The 17,530-nt window shown below is 45.8% G+C and overlaps 1 protein-coding gene across 2 annotated transcripts in view; it reads right to left on the bottom strand.

Annotated features, from left to right (window-relative positions):
- Positions 1-50: 50 nt before the first annotated feature.
- The window catches only part of OXSR1 (oxidative stress responsive kinase 1), a 93,902-nt gene continuing 76,422 nt past the window's right edge, over positions 51-17,530 (bottom strand). For both annotated transcript variants that reach the window (XM_044424601.1, XM_044424600.1), the window contains 6 exons: positions 15,147-15,308; positions 11,668-11,741; positions 8,573-8,625; positions 7,852-7,920; positions 7,572-7,636; positions 51-4,536 (listed from right to left, as the gene is read on the bottom strand). In XM_044424601.1, the coding sequence (XP_044280536.1) occupies positions 4,462-4,536; positions 7,572-7,636; positions 7,852-7,920; positions 8,573-8,625; positions 11,668-11,741; positions 15,147-15,308 (498 nt within the window). In that variant the 3' untranslated portion in view covers positions 51-4,461. The remainder of the gene's footprint in view (positions 4,537-7,571; positions 7,637-7,851; positions 7,921-8,572; positions 8,626-11,667; positions 11,742-15,146; positions 15,309-17,530) is intronic.

Genomic DNA, 17,530 nt, shown 5'->3' with positions numbered 1-17,530 from the left:
TTGCAGAAAGAAGAATAGAAATCTTTAATATGTAATCCACTACACAAAAGCAATGGACAATTCTTTTATTGATTAAAAATTAGAGAAATACATGCAGTAAAATACAAAGTCAAAGAAAAAAGGCTGAATATTTTACATCTTTCATTAAAATCTACAGTACAACAAAATTGTGTAGAGGTTCTTTTTATATTAATACACCATCATCATCCTTAAGAATATCAACTAAGTTTAAAAAAATACGAACTGATTTCTAGGTTCAAGTTCAAAATTTACCCAAAATAAAAACCCTCTGATCCGTAAGGGTAAAAAGGTTAGAAATAATTTCTTAACAAAACAAAAATCATTGGCACTTTTGAACCTCAAGAACAGAATAGTCATCTAGCACTTTTAGTATCCCAAGCCAAAAAAACAAACAAAAAAACAACCAAAAAACCTACCACCAGGAGACATGTGCCTAAAAATCTAATAGCCAGGGTAATTGAGGATCATAACAAAACAAGGAACAGCTAACATGGATACCCTTGCCTGCTAGACCTGGATTAGACAGAGATGGGAGTTAATAAATAGATACTGCGTAATTCCACTGGATTAGCTTGGAGTTCTACTCCAGTGAGAGTACAACCAAGGTATGCATGGCATGCAGGCAAAAAGGAAGTAATACTGTACCAGAACAATTTGGTCTCCGTGGCCAAAGTCAGGGATGGGCAATTGGGATGGAGTGGGGAGGGTGCGTTCTACATTCCCCGAGCCGTCCCACCCCTGCCGGCAGCCTGGGTCTGTTGCTGCAGCAAGCGCCACCCAACCTGTTCACAGCATCTTAAAGGGAGGTGGGGCTCGAGGCAAGCGCTGCCCACCTGAGTGACATGACATCACAGGCTCCAAAGGACGTCCCGTCCTCCTGAAGCCGGGATCGCCATGGAGCCTCCGAGGGCCACTGCTATCATCCATGTGGGAACCCAGTGCCCAGTCAGAGGCCCAGAACAGTTGACCAAGGACTCTCCACTGTTGCCTCTCCCATAAAGTGTTTATTTTTGTGTTTTAAAGGTTTAAACTACACTCACCAGCATTTGTGGATGAGCAGGCTGTAGCCTGCTCAGATTGTAAGCCTAGAAGCACAAAAAAGAAAAAAATGGAGCTCTTGGAGGAGTGAGTAGGGAGTGCTGGAACTTTGAACACACACATGCAAAGCCCAAACAAAACTCGGATTTCACCCTCCCATGCCCCTTCCCCTTCCGTGTGATTATTACATCAAAGCTCTCCCTCCTTTCTTCATTTTGTCTCTGCCTTTGTTTGTGGAGCTTTTGCTTGTGACCTATTGGTAGATTTAGCCAATCTTAAAACTACAGGCTCAAAAGTAAAAAAACAAAACATGCCGATTTTTAAAGAAGCTTCCATAACTGATCATAGAGAAAAATATATAAATATATTTTGTAAGACTAAGAAAACAAAACAGCCCTACTAAATCCAATTTTCCCACACCTACGGTGACCCGGCGTGCACGTTAAAGCTGGCCACCTCTTAAATACTACTCAAGAGGTCCAGTGTGAGACACAGACTTGCATGCCGCTCCCTTCCTTAACTGTGGCTTTGCACCGACCTTAATTGGAGCTTACAAACCAGATTCGAAACCCCAGCCCAAATCTAACTCTGGTTAAAATTGGATCAGATAGAGCACGCAAAACCATGGGCAAGATGACCAACAGAGGAAGAGGGACTTGACAATGGAGTTAAAACAGAGGGGCGGGAGGAGATCTGTACGCCGGCTCCCAGGGCTTCCCCCACGGTCTCACGGGGCCCGCTTGGTGCGCATTATAAGGCAGCAGGCCAAAATGAGAGCCCAGTTCCATTTGCTTGGGAATCAATTCCAGCCTGAACACAGTTTCATCGTATAAAATACTTCAAAGCCAAGCAGTGATACACAAAAGGGCCACTTTGCAAGCGGGGGGGCTGTTGCCGGGGTGGGGGGGCGGGGGGGGGTCAACGTTTTATTATTCACACATTGCAGTGTTTTTTTCCCTCAAACTAAGAAGTATAATTTATATGTAGAAATTCAAAACATGGGAAAAAACACACCACCAGATACTCATTTCTTAAAAAAATACTAAACATGAGCTATATTTGTTTCAGTTACATCATCTTGATCAAACTTTTGACACTTGAGCTGAGAGTATAAAAACGGTTCTGCAAATTCCAAGCAGTTAGTGCAGCAGGAGGGACAAAATTGCCCAGAGCTTAAATCTTGCCATGTATGTATCTACTGGCAAACTTTTTATTGCTGTAAAAATAGAACAGGGGCAGTTCCACATGTACCGGTCTGTGCAGAAAAAGTAAAAGGACACACAATTTTATCTTATACACACCAATGAAATGTTCTTGAAGGAAAACACATTCAGGGGAGTTCTCAGCAGAAAAATACATATACATACAAACAAAATTACTTCGACTCGCTGGACCTCATGTTGAACTATTGTTCTTAACATGGATAGAGAAATCTGGTTTCATGAATGGCTGTGCCTCTGGCCCACACGTACCTACCTACTCTACAGACTTAAACCACGCACATCTATCAAACCTTGCAAATTACAATACCCATCTCCATAGCCTACTTACAAAGGGCTCCCTTCACAAATGATTGCAGAAATAATCCCATGATGAGGAAAAAATGTGCAATTTGAAGAAACCTTAGTAAGTAATCTGCTTTTCCTAAGAGTACTGGAAATTGTGACCTGGCATGATAAAGTTGCTTTCAGTTTGGACTGACATATTCCTAGTCACTCTGCAGAACTACAGTTCAGAGGGTTCTAAGATCGGGGCACACCAAAGTTTTAAGGAGGTCTGAAAAGAGATAACGTGTATAGTACAGCTACATTAAAGGCCCTTTCCCACATGTTGCGGAGCTTCACAATTCAATAAACCATGGTGGGGTGTGAGCCATGTTTGTTTCACAGCAGCTTGTTGTCTGAACCTGACCAGTGTGGCTTAACAAGCAACACCGTAGGGTTTGGACAACATAAGCAGCCGCTCTGAAACAAATATGGCTGACAACCTACCATGGTTTATCATGTAGTGCAAACCCCGTCACTGCTATCCATCCAGTGAAAATACGAGTAGGGCACAGCTTCTGGGAACAGGGAAATCCCAGCATCAGTGTAACAACTTGGGGGACTGAAGTTTTGGTTTTACAGAACTCGTCCATGTTTAAGAATATTCAGAAAAGGAGGTCCATCCCATACAGCGTGTGAATGGACTATAAAAGAATAAACAAAACCATCCTGTCGGAAGGGACAACCCGCCACCCCCTTTTATGTTACCCTCACCGGTCAGCTGTCATTGCAGCGCTACCGTCACCCATTATGTGAAACTCCGCTCACCTCGACAGGAAGTGCTCCTCACGTTATGGCAGTATAAAGCAGGTGTGACGCAACACTGACCATGGAGCCCGTGGTACTTTAGAACAGCCTTCTCCAACACAGGCATCTCCCCACACGGTGGCTAGGGGACACTGAGCACTGCCGTACAACTGGAGAGCACCAGGCTGGGGAAGGATGCTCTAAAGTATGTGGGAAAAGTGGTCTAGTGGGGTGACAGCTGCCCCCCAATACACACACACACAGACAAACGATGGTGTTTCCCCACGTGCACAATATTTTGTATTGATGAGAAGGGATGGAGGATTAAGGCTAATCACAGGGCAGGCAAAACAACCTTCTTTGTTGCCCTGGATTCATAAAATAAGCTTCCTCAAAGGCTGCTAAATCAAAGGCCTTTACTCTTAAGACTTCACTAGGTTTGCACAGTAATTCAGTCTGTTTTCCAAAATGCTATGATAAGCCTTCCTCAACCTGGAACTCTCCCAAAGCTTTGCACCTCGACTCCCAAAAGCCTTAGCCAGCACAGCAAATGGCCAGGAATGCTGGGAGTTCCAATCTAGATAGTCTGGAAGGCACTAGGTTGGAAGAGACTGCTATAATGGCTTGCCACTGCTGCTCTTTTCCCCCCTGCAGACCCAAAAGCAAAACAAACACCTTTGCAGTTAAACAACACTGATGTGGTAAAAAATAATTCAATAAGAAACACAAAACAAGCCAATCACAGCAAGAGAGTTGTTAAGTGTAGTGGAACCCCTGTTTCGTACTCTCAGTAGTATGCCTGGGTTTTCTTTTTTAAATAGTTAAGGCAGTAATAGACTAGAAACATGCAGAGGATGAGTGGGTGGGTCTGCATGTCTGGGATGGAGGGGGTGCAAGAGCTGGGTGAGGATGGACGAGACGCCAACAGGTGGCGGTGCTGAGGACAGTGGTGCTGGGAGACACGGTGATGCTACTCAGGAAACAAACAAGGTTCAAGCTTCTAAGAAAAGGGCCTGTAGTCTGGTTCTTTGGCAGTAGTGGTTTTGCTTTTAGGCCAACAGAAGCGCTCGAAAGCCGCACCCATGAGGGACCATCATCTGGGAGTGTTGTTTTAGCTGATGCTGAGCTGGGCAAAGCCAATGAGCTTGCTGTCGTCAGGGATGTCAGAACCTTCAACGCCAGACGCCTGACAAAACAAAAGCACGACAACTGTAGGAGACATTATGAGAAGTGGCAAGAGGACACAGACCAGCTTTTCAGCCCTTTAATGCTTGCAATTCCACACAAGGAAAGAAAATCCTGCAGATGGCAGCCCCGTGGAAACGCACCAATTGCCATTTGCCCTTGGCAAGCAAGGGCTAGCAGACAAGAGACTGTGTATCTCCACATACTGCTTTCCAGTTCATCCTTTGTGGGGGGGGGGGGGGGAACTGTGACAAATAATCACCAAGTGATTATACTGCTGCGTGAATGTGCATCAAGACCAAGCGGAGGCAGGGGTGGCCTAGCAACGCCAGTGCCATTATCTGAAACTCTCCGCAAGTTCCTTCCACTAAGGGTATGGTCTGTGACCCATTTTACAGGGAGGTGAGACTGATCTCCACTGGAGGATCAGTTTCCCAATACCGTACAATTAAAAAACACATTAAAATACCCAGACTGGGCAAGGGTGCATAAAGCTAGCTTCATCTGAGCATTTTCACTGAGGAAGAAATGTGGGCTGAAGAGTCAAGATTCAGAGATGTACATGAGCTGAGCTGAGCTGAGCTGAGCTGAGCTGAGCTGAGCTGGTCTGTAAAAGACAGAAATAGACTGGAGCCTGCAAAGACAGACAGAGAAATGTGCTCGATTAAGACAAAATAAGTCCCCCTCTGTAGCTAAAATCAGAACTGGGGGGAGTGGGGTGCTCTTGCACCCCATGTCCTGCTTGAGGGATCCTGTGGGCTGCTAGCTGGCCTCTGTGTGAACCGTGTGCTGGGCCAGGCGGACGCTTGATCTGATCCGGTGCGGCTGTTCTTATGCTCCTGTCCATGCTCGGTATCACTGTCCCCAGCCTGGGTCCCTCCACATGTTCTGGCCTACAACCCTCAGTAGCCCTGACCACTGGCCATGTTGCTTGGCTTGGATGGGGCCAAACTGTCCAGAGGGTTACACATACTAGTCTTCCCCAGAGTGAGGCCTTCCAGAGCTCTGGTCTACATCTCCCAGAATTTCTGCCCACTGGCCATGCTGTAGGCATTGATGGGAGCTGAATCCCCAAACATCTGGAAGGCATTTGGTTGGGGAGCCTGGTTTACAGTAATCAGGTTTTAGGTTTTTTCCCACAACTATGAAGAGTGCGAACTTTTAAAGAATGGATTATCAAGTTTTAATGAACCTTCTAGACTATGTGCCACTCCCAACTCAGACCTAACAAAAAGGGGGGCAGGCCCACAGCTCTGGAAGGTCCTTGGATGAGACAGACCCCTCCCTTGTTGAATCCACCTTCTCGCCAGCACTACGGCGCTGCCTGCTTCTCATGATTGGCAGCATTTGTTTGCTTGATGGACAGCGAGTCAGAGAGCAAGTCAGCAGAGGCACCTACTGTTCTTTCTCATCAAGAACACCATTGCCTGGCCAAAGTAGAGGCGAGTGAACAAGCAGGTTGCAGTCACGAAGAGGGGAGCTGCAGGGGCCGCTGTCAGTAGCCCTGTGCTGGAGTGTGGGCCTTTGGCAAGCACCAGCCATGTCTACCCTTAACACCAATTAACCAGGTCCTAACCAGGTAAGTGGGAAATATTGCACTCTCTCTCTCGCGCACATATGCAGGCAGACTGCCAGGAACTGCTCCTGTTCCAAAGCCTGTTGCACAGGCAAGAAGCTGCAGGTGGAGAGGGAAGCACTGGCGGAATTCCCTCGAGCAAATGTACCACAAGGAAGCAATTCATTGAAACCCTGGGCTGTGAACCTGCTGGATTCTAGACCAGAGTTTAGGTTTGTATGCTATTTGTAAAGCAACATTAAAAATGTGGGTCCTGGATTCCAATATAGCTTGAAAGGAATTCATGGGACAGAAAAAAAAGGGAAATACAGTGCTAGGTGCCAGACAAGCATTTATAAGCTAGCAAATGCTCCAAATCAGAGATGCTCATCCCGAAACATTTGTCGGGCACCTTGTAGTAGGAAAAGGGTCTTGTTTTAATGATGCACTCTTTGGAGAACCACCTGTGAAAAGCAACTGGGTTCACTACAACAGCATATTGAGACTGAAGTGTTTTGCCTAATTTTGAGAGCAGTCCACCAGGTCAGAGAAGTCAATCCAAAAATCACACAATTTTGCACAATTAGGAAGGAAGAGAAAATGGGGGGGGGGGGTTGTAATGGCTGCAAAAAATCTCTACTCGTTCAGAGACCATCATAAACTTAGTCTAAGCTTTTGGATCTTAAAGGGCAATCCCGTGAAAACTGGATAGATGACACTCATTCCCTAAGCCTGGTTGCAGAGCTGTCTTTGGTTGAAACTACAGCATAAAAGGAACATCCAAGATGATAAAAAGTCAATTGAATTGAATGACTTGATGCTAAAACAGATAGCTGAGTGAGAGGCCAATGGAGGAAAAACAAAGAAAGAACCATTATCTAACCAAAATGTTTTAACCAAGGAAAGGCTGGCTTTCATCACAGGATTTGGCTCATATTAAATCCTCTCTCTCTCTGAATGCAATGGCCTTTTAACATTACTTGTCAAAGCCTCTAAAACAAGAACCTCAGAACATGGAAGAAAAGATACAGGGCAGAAATCCTGTAATCTCATCTCCACAATGGAATCCAAATAAGGCAAAGGGGTCAAACCACAAGGCTCCCAAGTACTTGCTAAGCAACAAGTGTACGAATAAACTCAAGAAGAATGTAACATTAAAAATGCAAGTGTACAGATCACCAAGAATACCATTTAGTAAACTTTTCAAGCTTGTTGCGAAAGCTGAGTCATCTAGTGTGGAAATTGGACCAAAGTCCCAAAAGATAAAGGATGTGTGAACCGGTCAATTACCATCATCTTCCAATAAGAGGCCAGCCCTGGATGTTGAGTTAGAAAACAGAGTGGACTTTGCACCAGGCCTTCACATTGTTCCCCCAGTCAGAGTTAAGTTTGCAGTAAGCATCCCCAGTGCCCTAAGGAAGCCCAGAGCAGAAACATTCTCTTGCATATACTGGATTAATAAGGGCAAAAATAATAAATACCAGTTTGAAAGTGACAGATCTATTCATCTGGGGCTCTTCCACAATTTTTTGTAGGTTGGCGGCAACTGAAACGACACAAAGGATAGAGACATTCAAAGATGTTATGCTTTACCATATGCATTTATGAATAAGTTTCCCCAAAAATATTCCACAGGGATGTACTAGTACAAGGAAGGACAAGTTAATTCTTCCATGTTCTCAGAAGAAGTACGGCAAGTGGTACACACAAGCCCAGTGCAGGATTAAGGGGAAACTGAAATTCTGCAGCATGCATTGTTACCTATTACCAAGTCTCTACCATCCACAAGCCCAGCTGAGATGAGTTCTTGGGATACCCCGTCAGCAGTATCTGGAAGAATCATAATTTAGAAACATTCACATACAACTTGTCTAAAGCAATTCAGATTTTCAAATCCGCAGGTAGTAACCACAGCATAATTATGAATTATAATTATTATATTTCTATATATATGTATCATCAGCTACCTTGAATAAACTGTGTCCGGAAATAGAGGTGTGGGGGAGCTTTGAGTATTTTTCCTTCAGCATGTTTCTGAAAACATGGTAATTGCAGAAATATGGAACTGGGAAACTCACACCAATTATAGTTCTGATTCCTATATCCTGGTAAAGGTTAACTTATCCTGGCAGTCCACCACCCATAAAGAAATCAGCCTGCCTTGCAATCAAAATTCTCTAATCAAAATTCTAGCTTTCGTTCTCTCTGCTAAACCAAACAATCTGCTACCAGTATACTGCAGGTGAATGGAATGTCTCTTCTACTCCTAACATGGAAAAGGAGCTTCCATCCTTTTGACGAATAGCTGTGGGCACACCAATCCCATATTCACAGGTTCAATTGTAGCGTTCTGCATGTGCTCTGGATGTGTCCCTCCCTCAGCTATTCAAACCACACAGAGACAGCAACATTAGCAGCACATCTGTGGTGGGGTTTTCCTGCCACCACCCAGGATGTTCCCATCAGCCACAGCCACCCTCACCTCTTCCGGGGGTGAATTCAAATCGAATGTCATTGAGTTCTTTTTTTGAATTCCTGTTAAGAGTGGAGAAAAAAGGCAGTTAGATTCTACCAGAAAAGCACCAGTTAAAAGCAGCAGTAGAAAAGCTAATCCTCTTTTCTTCTTACACTGTACAATAACGATGGAGAGCCAGCAGACTGGATGCAGCCCCAAACTAATTTAAACCAGCCGTAGCGATCGGATAACAAACTACAATCAACCAGGATAAAAGCTCTGCCGTAGGTTTTGTTCATAAAAGAAAATATAAATTTCATTAGAAAAAGTAGGAAATTATTTATACTTTGATTTGGATTCTATATGCAACTATGCATGTGTACATTTTTGTAGGGAAATTAAATATTATGTCTAAGAATGAACACAGCTTTTAAAGTCCTTTGAAAAAGTTATAGATAGCATTACATGTGGTCTGTGGCTAAGGAGTGGCTCAGTTTGGATGGCAAGATGTCCCAAGCATACCGTGATGCCTAATATAAAAGAGGATTGTCTCAGGATTGAAGCATCATCAAAGCAAGTTACTCAATAATTATCAGGACGCAGAAGAGCAGGCCAAACTTAGTCTGAAAAGGGAGCTGTTGATTCTGTAGTCACTTGGCTGTGATCTTAGAATGCCCTGAACAATTCACAAACTCTGTTTCTTCATCAGCAGGCCAAAGCCAGAGACTGCATATTTAGCTGAGTGGTAATATGGCTGAAAAACAAATATGTAGGATGTTGTTTGTGCTGTAAGCTTTGACAAGCTGAGAATTAAGTCTCCAGTCCACACTTAGTGGTAGAGAAAATACAGAAACATAAACATGCCTGGCAAAGGCTTAGAAACTAAACAGCAGGGAAGCAACAGGGGAATTGTTGTTGTTGTTATTATTTATTACATTTCTATACCATCCATAGCCGAAGCTCTCTGGGCAGCTCACGACAGGATATAAAACAATACAGTATGATACAGTACATAAAACAATATTCAAAATGTTTTAAAATTAATTAAAATAGCATTAGTATACATTAGAAATACATTGAAATACAATAAAAAGACTTGGCCAAGAAGAAAGAAAAAAGGCATCTGGAAAAACCCATCAGGCTCCTGGATGACCAGGGAGATCTTCAAAGGCCTCCACAAAGAGCGCTGTCTTAATTAGGAACAACGGGGTGATGTCCTATTGGGTGACAGGGCTAGGAGGAACGTGTGAATATTTGAATCAAACTGAATGGGTGGGGGAAGCGTCTCTTCATCTCCTTATATTTTCCATTGCTCTTTGCAGTCTGTTTTCTGCCAGAAACCTTTCATTCTTCCTATACTATCGCAGCCAATTAATGACTGCATATCGGCATTATGACATTTCACTGCTGCCAAGCCAGGCATGCGTATGTGGCAGTTCTACAAAGTGAGGTCAGGAAGCACGGCCTACGGTCTGAGTGAGTGCCGGCAATACATACTGGCACTTCTGCCTGCATCCCCTCGGCCCCCAAAAAACCCTTTTGGGAATATGTCTTGCAAGGAGTGGAAGTATCTGTGGGAAGCACCCCCCACTTTCTCTTGGTTCAGCTGTATTCTACAGTTCCTCATGTTCTTTTTGCTTTAAGTTAAACACCACAAAGGCAGCATGATTGGGTTATAAAACTGTAGTTAAAATTAAAATTTAGTTAAACTTCCCAATGCGGAACAGATCATCTTTCCCCAACTTTGGGACCCGCAGGTGTGTTGGACTACAACTCCCATTACACCCCATCCAGAACCAACAATGGCCATGCTGTTGGCTGGGGATGACAGCACTTGGAATCCAACAAGTGAAGCCCAAACAGGGGGAAGCATTATTAAATATTCTGAAGAAACCTCACTCTGGTATAAAAGCCCAGACACAAAAATTCAACCTGGATGTTTTGTCAACCCCCAAAAGATGGTCACATGTCAAATGTGAATTAAATAGAATCGCAGAACTGCAGGAAGTTCTTGGTGCAGTGTCTTGGGAAGGTTATTTTGTTTCAGAATGAAAAGCTTCCATGCATTATGTGGAGTTTCCCCTTATCAGTTACTAGAGGAATGACAAGGAGCTCCAAGATGGGTCCTTACTGTTACTATTCTGAATTCACAGCTGAGTAGTGTAGCAGTGTTGCCACAGAAAATTCATGAGGTTTTGAACCAGCCAGCTTGCTTCCGAATTCCAGTTGCTGGACCACCCACAGGCAGGGACGGGTGAACAAACGATGTTCGAGATCACCTGCATCTTCCAAATGTTGTCTCACCACTTGCTCTGTGCCCAATCACTGCCTGCTCTGTGCCAACATGAAAGCGGCACAAATCAAGCAGCAACTGAACATGCAACTTGCACAATTCCCCCCAAATTCTGTCTTTTACAAATCTATGATGCAACAGCACTTAGGATGTTGTGCACAGTTCAGCACATTTTGCTGGCACCTAAAAAAGATATTGTAGAAGTGGGAAAAAGTACAGAAAAGGGCGAGCAACATGACCAAGGGGTCGGAGCAATGCCATGAAGATGAGTGCTTGGAGATCTGGGACTGATAAAGGGAGAACTTCTTCTTCACACAGTGCATAGGTAACCTATGGTATTCACTTCTACCTGTCCAGTAACGGCCACCACTCTGAATGACTTTAAAAGGGAACTGGGCACATTCATGGAAGATCAGGCTATCAATGCCTGCTAGTCCGGAGGACTAGGTACCAGAAGCAGTACGCTTGTATGCTGGGGAATACGGATGGGAGAGTGCTGTTGCGCCCATGTCTTGCTTGTGGGTTTCCTGCGGGCAGCTATTTGGTCACTGTGAGAATGCTGGGATGGATGGACAGGGGCTCTTCTTTCCTCCACAGACAGAAGTGTGGCTCTCAGCCTGCAGGGGAAAATCCGCACAAAACTGAACCAGTTGAGCATTAGGCTAAGTCCAACAATGTGAACGTTCTCAGCAGACGGGTGCTCGTGCTTGCGTTTGGGTCTTTGAACTCATATATTCTTACACACAGCCTTTCAAGCCAACACTAGCATCCAATAACAGCCCAGCAGTTAAACCTGGGTGACATTTGTCTGCTGATGTGATCACCTTACCTTAACCTTAGAACGAGGCTGATGGGGACCTTCGGTTCCTCTTGCACAGGGGCTGCTGCAGGGGCAGGAGGTGCCTTATAGAAAAAGAAGGGGCAATTTTTATCAGTGAAAGAGGAACTCTGCGAGGCAGTTTTGTAGTCTCAAACTGTAGAAGAAACAAACAGAGGATGATAAATCTGACCATTCAAGAGTCATAAAGCAAAATACACAGAGTGGCACCAAGGCAAGCCTAAGGGGACGGATGGATTTTGCTCCATGGTTAATTGATCAGCAGTATCTGAAAGAATATTTAGGAGATGCTCCCTGCTAACTATCCCTGCTTCTGTGCTCCAAGACAGCCAGCTGCATGATTCCATTGGGATTGTTCTAGTCATCCCTGCTTCGCAGGCCATGACTTCACTGTGGAAGGACTGTGCCCTTGATAATCAAAAGCCCCTGGAGTCTGAGGAAAGCAGTCATCCCATGCAGAGGGGGAGGAGAGGTCTCCACGTCCCCCCACCCTGCCCATTTGGCTAGATGGGCGTTTCTATCTGCCTGGCCAGGGCATTTCAGAAGGGAAGAGAAAGAGGCTGGAGAAGCCTCAGGATAGCTTGCACCCTGGTCTCTCTCACCTTCCCCCTCCCACCCAAGCATCCCTGTACCGCATACTCTGAGGTCGCTTTTCGACCTCAGAGAGAAGCCAGCCCAGTTCTTTCTGTGCTGGCTGCAAGAGGGAGAGAGAAGGAACCAGTTCCCTGCTCTAAGGATGGGGTGCTGTGTCTGGCCTCGGAGCTGGGAACTCCGTGGCCTTTTAGACACCGTGCGGGAGTTATATTAGATTGCTCCCTCAGTCTTTTTCTCTCAAGGCACTTTTTCCCTTAAAGTGTCCTCTTTGCTAAACCATTTCTCATGCTATATTTTATAGATCCATCATCTAGAACAGGGGTCTCAAACTCGCGGCCTGCGGGCCAATTGCTGGGATGGGTGGGGCACAGGGGAGGGGCCCTGCGGCCTTCAAAGCACAGCGGGATGAGCGGCCCACCGCCACTGCGGTGGTGGAATACCTGATGCGGCCCAGCCTCACCCAGACTCTACTTCCAGCGGCCCCCAGGTCAGTTGAGTTTGAGACCCCTGGTCTAGAAGACAGTCCTCTGACAGCAGTTCAGAGAGCAGACTGTCCTTTCTAAAGAGGCTTCGGCGAAGGGGGCAGCATAAAAATGTTTAAATAGATAGATAGATAGATAGATAGATAGATAGATAGATAGATAGATAGATAGAAAGAAAGATGCATGGCTCCTGTACCCAGTGTCTTTAAGCAAAAGGGGCAACAGCCCAGTGGCGAAAATGTGCCAGTTGCAATCCTGGCATCTCCAGTTCAAGGGATTTGATGATAGGAAAGTCTTCAGCCTGAGACTCTGCAGAGTCATTGCCAGGCGGAGCAGACTGCAGGCAGCACCGGGAACTAATATTCTGACCTGATGTATAAAGCAGCTAACTGTATCTGAAAAATGCAGTCGCTACTCCTTCCAAAAGTGCCCCAGAAGCCCGAGGGGAACACATTCCTCAGTGGGAGAGGCACCTACAAGGTTAGAACTGGTGCCTTTCCATATGATATGCAAAGAAGGGGCAGAGGCAGCTTTAGATTGGCCTTCCTGCCATGGGTCATAGTGGGGATAAACTTATCAGGTCCCTGAGGGTGTGCTCCCCAGATCTGCGTAGTTCTCTGCTGACGTCAATGAGACTACAGCTGCCATATCTTACAGCTGTTGGGGAGCTACACAGACAGGCAGGGCTTGTTTCAAAACAGAGACTCGGTCCTCAAGCCTTCTGTCACTGGACCTGCGCACAGAGAACATCTACAGACCCGGAGCCAACCAACCAAGTACTATTTAATTTTAGCCAACTGGAATCCAAGAAGAGCAGATGCCAAGGTTTGTCTTCTAAGATTAATACGCTGTCAGGAAGGGAAAGGAACCCAGTGAGCTCAATGAGTTTATATATAGCTCAGCTCCAAAAACCATGAAAATGTTTCTAGGAAAAAGCTGGAGCCCTCAAATGTTGTTCTAGCCACAAGTGCTGCCAAATGATTCCCAGCAGGCCTGTTAGAAGCATGGAAGGAGAAAGCTTCTTCACTCCTTCCCAATATTGCAGACCTCACCCCACCTACGAGAACAGCCAGTCATCTCTTTACATATTACAGTCATTGTGGTTCAGCAGCCTTAAGGCTGGCACAGGCTGGCACGACTGCAAGACACACTCCAAGAGGTCTCAAGTATAGGTTGACTTTGGCAGGCATTCACTCTGCATGAGAAGCCTAAGTTACTTGTCTTTCCTCGCCCCCTGTAAAAGGCCGGCCTTGCGTTAAGCCAAGGGTGAGCAACTTGTGGCCTTTCGGAAGTTTTGGCCTATGATTCCCATCAGCCCTAGCCAGCAGGGCCAAGGGTAAGGGATCCTGGGCAGTGTAGGCCAAAATGTCTGTAGGATCAATACCTTCCCCAGACTCCAAGCCGTGTAAAGTAGAGAATTAATTACCTAGAGTGGGGGACTGGAAGGGGGAACAGTGCTTCAGATCAAGGATTTCAGTACTTCGCAAAATAATTCTACAGTTCACACCAGTTAATATCAAGCCTGCCTCACAGATGGGGAGGCTCTCAGGAGAACGGTAGACTATGTGGCAGTCAGCAAACCTCAGCCTCACGGAAAGAGGGGGCCTGCACATCCACACCAGTGTTACTCAGTGATACCAGGGACGGAGCCTGGCATCTTTCGCAAGCAACGCAAATGGTCTGGCACTGAGCTGCAGTTACTCTCCTACCCCCAGCAACTCTGAACAGAAGAAAGGAGAAAGCACAGCTCCATATTGTGAAAAGTCTGGGAAGTGTGATCATTAGCTGACAGGAGGGGAAAGGGACAAGCGGCCTCTGCCCATGTGTCCTGCCCAGGCACATTAGATTCACACACGCGAAACAAAAAGAGGAAAGAGAAACACCACATGTGGTTCAACTTCGCCACAACAGCGAGTCTAGGAAAGTCTCCCAGCTCCCTCACATATTACTCATTTTCAGTCGCATCCTGGAGGATTCTGCCAAAAGAAGCATTCTGGGATGCTCATGGGAATGAGGTGAAAAAAGCAAAGCATGCACGGTTCACACAGGAACACAGGAGACCTGCCTTACGGAGCATGTCCCTGTCAATCCAGACCATTACTCTATCCAGCCCGGAACTGTCCACACGGACAGGGGGCAGCAGCTCGCCAGGGTTTCAGGCAGGTGTGTTTCCAGGACTACGTGGAGAAGCCAGGGACTGAAAGTGGGATGCTCCCCCACTAAGCCATGACTCCTCCCACACCCTCCGTCTGATTCAGGCTCTCATGTGTCAAACAAAATCCAGCTGCACACAGCCAGAGAAGATTTCAATGTCCCGCAGATGTTTTACGGTGACTTCTGCTTCCTTTTGGCTTAGAAATCCAGTATGTCTTCTGCAGAAGCAGCTGGCCTTACCTGTGCTGCTGCTGGAGGAGCTGCTGCCGGTGCTGGAGGAGCTGGAGTGGGGACAGCTGGAGAAGGTTGTGCAGGTGCTTGTCCCACAGGCTGAGGTAGTTGAGCAGGAGGCTGGGCCGGGACGTTGAGCAAAGGGCCGGTGGGCTCAGCGGATGGAAAGAGCTAAACGTTGAAAGAATAAACTTTTTAAAAATGTGAGTTTAGGGGAAAGGAAGGTGGTCTGATGTTGACTGCTTGAAACCCACTTGCCAAGAATTTTGGCAAAGCGTTTCTGCTAAAGGAGGAATATATGTTTATGATTCTCAGCACTCCAGCACTGCCAGGGGGAGTGTCACCTCAAAACACAGTGGCTAGTGTTGGCCTGAGGTCTGAGTTCTAGTCCCACCCAGCCATGAATCTCAATGAGGGTCTTTGAGCCAGTCTAAGCTTACCCTAACTCACAGGGTGGTTATATAAGGATAAAATGGAGAGGATTGTGTAAGCTAACAGGGGACCCTTGCAGGAAACGAGAGGTATTTAATAAAATAAGTAAACCCCCTCACAGGCAACTAATGCATTCAGCATTGTCAAATCAGTTCGATTTATTATTGACTTATTTCTGTTTGAGTTGCTATGTGGCAAAAGCGATCACTCAGAGGCTCTCCTTACCTGCTTCTTCCTCCTCATTCTCCTGTTAGCATCGGTGTCAGGGACCTCTCTTTCCTGGCCTTTTCCCATATGCAGCTGGTTGGCTGCTGTGTGAGCAGAATGCTAGTCTGGTGTAGCAGCTAGAGTGTTGGATGGGAACCCTGGATTCTAGTCCGCACCTGGCAACTGAAGCTCCCTGGACGGCTTTGGGCCAGTCACCAGCTCCCAGTCTAAACTACCTCACAGGACTGTTGTGACCATAAAATGGGAAAGAGGAGGAGGATAGTTTTTGCCACCCTGGATTCCCTGGAGGAAAGGCAGGATAGAAATATAACAGATTACACAGGCCTTTGGCCTGATCCAGCATGGCCCTTCTTACATTCTGCTCTGGACTTTTTAATAGCTGCCGAGCCCTGTTGGAAATGCTCCCTGCCTTCATCCAAAATCTCACAAGGTTTGCTAGACTTACCACGGCAAGATCCAGACCCATTATCCAGGAGAAGCAGTCAATATTCATCCTCCCTCCATGATATCTCCTGACTTCTTCCCTTGCCTTGTGTCCTAGACAGGGCCCACGCCAAACAAATTTTTTAACTTGTTTACTTTATTTCCTATCTTTTTTCCTTCCAAAGAACTTAAGGTGGCTTACATCATGCTCCTTCTCCTGCTCTCAATCCCATCTTATCTCCACAACAACCCTGTGAGGTAGGTTGGGTGGAGAGTCTGTGACCTGACCCAAAGTCATCCAGCTGGCTCCATGGCTGACCAGCGACTAGAACCCAGACTGCCCGAATCCCAGATCTGTGCTCTTAACCACTACACCACACTGGCTCTCCGAGAACTATGAGGGCTGCACTGGGATCGAAACTGCAGCCTTGGCACTATTGAGCACCAAGCTCTAACTGACTGAGCTAAGCAGCCCACCAAATTATTGGCCTCATTCAGTGCTAGATGGCTTGTTACAAACCTTGGTTCAAAAATATTGTAATTGCTGCTGGAGATTTGTTCAAGACAGAGCTATATAAAAGTATGCATAGCATTGAGCAGGTGGGCGGGGGGATAATCCCCTGCCCCTTTCTAGTAGAACTCAATCTGGTCACTCCCTGAAACCGCTTGGAAGGAGAGTCAGGACAGATAAAAGGACAAACTTCTTCACTCAGTGAATCTGCTACTTAAAGATGTACTTGTGGCTACCAATTTGAACAGCTTTAGATGGGGACTGGAAAAATTCCTGGAGAAAGCTCTCAGTGGCTACTGCTCCTGATGGCCTTATGCTACTTCTAGTTTCAGACGCAGCGTGCCTCAGTACCAGCTGGTGGGGAAGGTGAGCAGACGGGGCACCTGCGGATTGCTACTTGTGGGCTTCCCTGGGCCCCTGTGTGAAAGGAATACCGGACTGGAAAGGCCCTTGGACTAATCCAACATGACCTCTGCTCATGTCATCACTGGTTTGCATGTACTAGTACAAGAACTACCACTTAGTAATTATTTTGTGTTGATACTAAGTCTACTATTTTAAAAACTGCTTCTTTAAAATCAGCGGTATTCAAAGTATAAGTCAACACTATTTACACTGATTGTGAAAATCAACTTGCTAACTACTATTAAATTGATTTGCAATACTTGGTTACAATTAAATATTTTTTTAAAAATAATTCAAACGCTAGCCCAAAGCTGTTATGCCAGTTAATTTTTACAAAATATGTTGCCTTATTGTTGAGTACCCATAATGATCTTGGCACCTTCCAAAACATAAA

This window comes from Varanus komodoensis, unplaced genomic scaffold (assembly GCF_004798865.1).
Source record: "Varanus komodoensis strain SLA01 unplaced genomic scaffold, ASM479886v1 scaffold15, whole genome shotgun sequence".
In the NCBI taxonomy this organism is placed as follows: Eukaryota; Metazoa; Chordata; class Lepidosauria; order Squamata; family Varanidae; genus Varanus; species Varanus komodoensis.
The sequence above is the reverse complement of the archived record's forward strand: the minus strand, read 5'-3'. Positions and strand labels throughout refer to the sequence as shown.